Consider the following 2,433-nt stretch of genomic DNA (forward strand, 5'->3'; position numbering starts at 1 on the left):
GGAAGTTGTCAAAGAGAGCGGGCTGGGGGTGCGGGGCACGGGGAGACACCCGCGAGTTGCCGCTGCCGGCTGACAGCCCGTCCCTTGCGCAGGGCTGTTGGTGGCGCGCAGGCGGGGAGGAGAGGGAGGAGTAGAGAGAGGAGAAGCCCATGATGCCGCTGGCTGCCCTTGCCGCCAGGGCACGTTGCTGGCTCACGGAAACTTTGGTGTCCACCACAACCCCGAGGTGTTTCTCTGCAGAGCTGTTTCCAGCTGGGTGAGCATGGACTGTCCTGGTGCTTAGGGCTGTTCTGCTCCCGGCGCAGCAATGTGTCCTAAGTGCTTGTTGAGCTCTGTGAGGCTGCTGGCAGCCCACTGCTGCAGCCGGCTGAGGTGCCTCAGGCTATCAGCAGCACAACCCTGCGCTGGATCAGCCGCTCGTTGCAGAGCGCTGTCACCCGCACATGTGCTGAAGGCAAATGCTGTCCGTTCCCGCACGTCTCCCCCCGCCACATCTCTGCCGCGGCTCTTAGCGCCGATCGAACGGAGCAGCCTTTTGATGCCGTCGGGTCATCTGCGGCACCGTCCCCTCGTTTCCTGCAGCTCTGAAGCTCGCCAGCACCGTTCGGCAGGGGCTGAGCGTGTGCGCAGGAGCGCTGGGGCCGAGCAGGGGACCAGCCCGCGCCGGTGCTGTGGCGCCGCCCCTTCTCCTGCGCGGAGGGGCCCTGTCGCCGGGGGGCCGGGCCGGGGCGGCCGTGCGGGCTTCGGGCAGAGGCGCGGGCGCTGTGGCGGCGAGGGGCCGAGGCGACGGGGCGGGCAGCGGCGGGCCCGAGCTCGGCTCCGCTCGGCTCGTGTGCGGCCCCGCCGGGCCCTTGTTCCGCCGATGGCGGCCGGGCCGGGGCCGTGGCTGCTGGGCTCGGGCTTGGCCTTGGGGCCGGCAGGTGAGAGGCGGCGGGCGGGGAGGGCGGCGAGCCCGGGGCGGGGGCAGCGGCAGCGGGAGGGAGGGGGACAGGGAGGGGGAGAACAGGGAGAGGGACGGGTGGAGAGAGAAGGAGAAGCCGGGAGAGGGCGAGGGAAAGTGAGAAGGAGAGAGGGAAGAGCAGGGTTCGGGAGGGTTCGGGTGCGGGGCTTGCCCCGCTGTTGCGGCTGTGTCCGGGCCGGGCGGGGGGCGCTGGGGCGGCGGGTGCCCGTCCTCGGGCCGTGGGCGCGCCGTGCCCGGTGCCCGCGCTCTCCGTCCGTCCGTCCGTCCGCAGGCGTGTGGGCGCAGCTGAGGCTGGTGGAGGCCGGCGGAGGGCAGCGAGCGCCCGGGGACTCCGTGCTCCTCTTCTGCCGCGGACACGGCTTCGACTTCGGGACATACGCAATAAGATGGTACCGTCAGGCACCCGGAGGCAGGCTGGAGTGGGTGTCCTTTATCTCCCCTAGTTCATCACTGATTCAACGTGCACCGGCAGTGAATGGTCGAGCCTCTGTGTCCCGGGACAATTCCCGGTTTAGGACAGCTCTGTCTCTAAGTGCCCTGAGCCCACAGGACTCTGCCCGCTACTTCTGTGCTGTTCGCACACACAGGGACGGGAAATGTAAATGAGTTTTAGCAGAAACCTCCTGGCACTGCCCCAACTCTGGGCCTCAAAACTGGGGACTATTCCCACACTTTTTCAGTGCTGCTCCCCGGAGAGTTGTGTAGTTACAGCATCAGTTTTCCAGTGTTGATTCTGAAAGGGTCATTTCAGTTGGTTTTGTCCCTTTCTGTCCTGACCCTTCTGATTGCCATCTCCCCATGTCTCAGGCTGATCCTTACCCCTGTCACACTCCATAACCTTTTGGCCTTTGTAAACAGTTTTTGCTGTTAGCTTTGGTTCCCACCCAGCCATGGCCCAGCTGGTGGGGTCTGTAAATAGCCTTGCTGTGGTTTTGGGCATGGCTCAGGCTCACTCAGTCTAGCCCACAACTTAGCTGCCTGAGGACTGGGTAGAGAAAATGAGGGAAATACAGTGTCATTTGGAAGCTTTGGAGCAGAATAGGGAATTTGTGCTTTTTTTTCCCAGATCTGAGACTGTAACAGGAGCAAGGGACAGCTTGAGAGCTGTGGGGCCATCTTCAGAATCCCAGCAGCAACGGCGTGCAGTGCTGCTCCAGAGAAAACTTGGGGTGGACCTACAGTACATCTCTTTTTGCCCAGAGAGGTTTTGCTGCCAGGTGAGTTGTGGTAGTTTAGACCAGTGTCCACCAAGTCATTAAATCACTCCCCCTCCTAAATGGGACAGGAAAGAGAGAGAAATAGAACAAACCATTGTGAGTTAAGGACAGAGAGCTCACTCAGCAGTGAGCGTCACGGGCAAAACAGACTCAACTTGGGGAGAAAAAGGTTTGATTATTACAAAAGAGGAGCAAGGAGATGAGAAATAAAACCGTCTGAAAAACACCTTCCCCCACCCCTCCTCTGGCCAGGAC

The 2,433-nt window shown here is 62.3% G+C and overlaps 1 gene segment (V, D, J or C); it reads left to right on the forward strand.

Annotated features, from left to right (window-relative positions):
- Positions 1 to 910: 910 nt before the first annotated feature.
- On the forward strand, positions 911 to 1,567 carry LOC133629411 (Ig heavy chain V region C3-like; the record flags this gene model as incomplete). The annotated part of the segment is given in 2 exon segments: positions 911 to 920; positions 1,233 to 1,567. Coding segments are annotated over 2 exon segments (345 nt in total), but the record flags the coding sequence as incomplete, so codon positions are not given.
- Positions 1,568 to 2,433: the final 866 nt, after the last annotated feature.

This window comes from Colius striatus, unplaced genomic scaffold (genome assembly GCF_028858725.1).
Source record: "Colius striatus isolate bColStr4 unplaced genomic scaffold, bColStr4.1.hap1 scaffold_43, whole genome shotgun sequence".
Classification (NCBI taxonomy): Eukaryota; Metazoa; Chordata; class Aves; order Coliiformes; family Coliidae; genus Colius; species Colius striatus.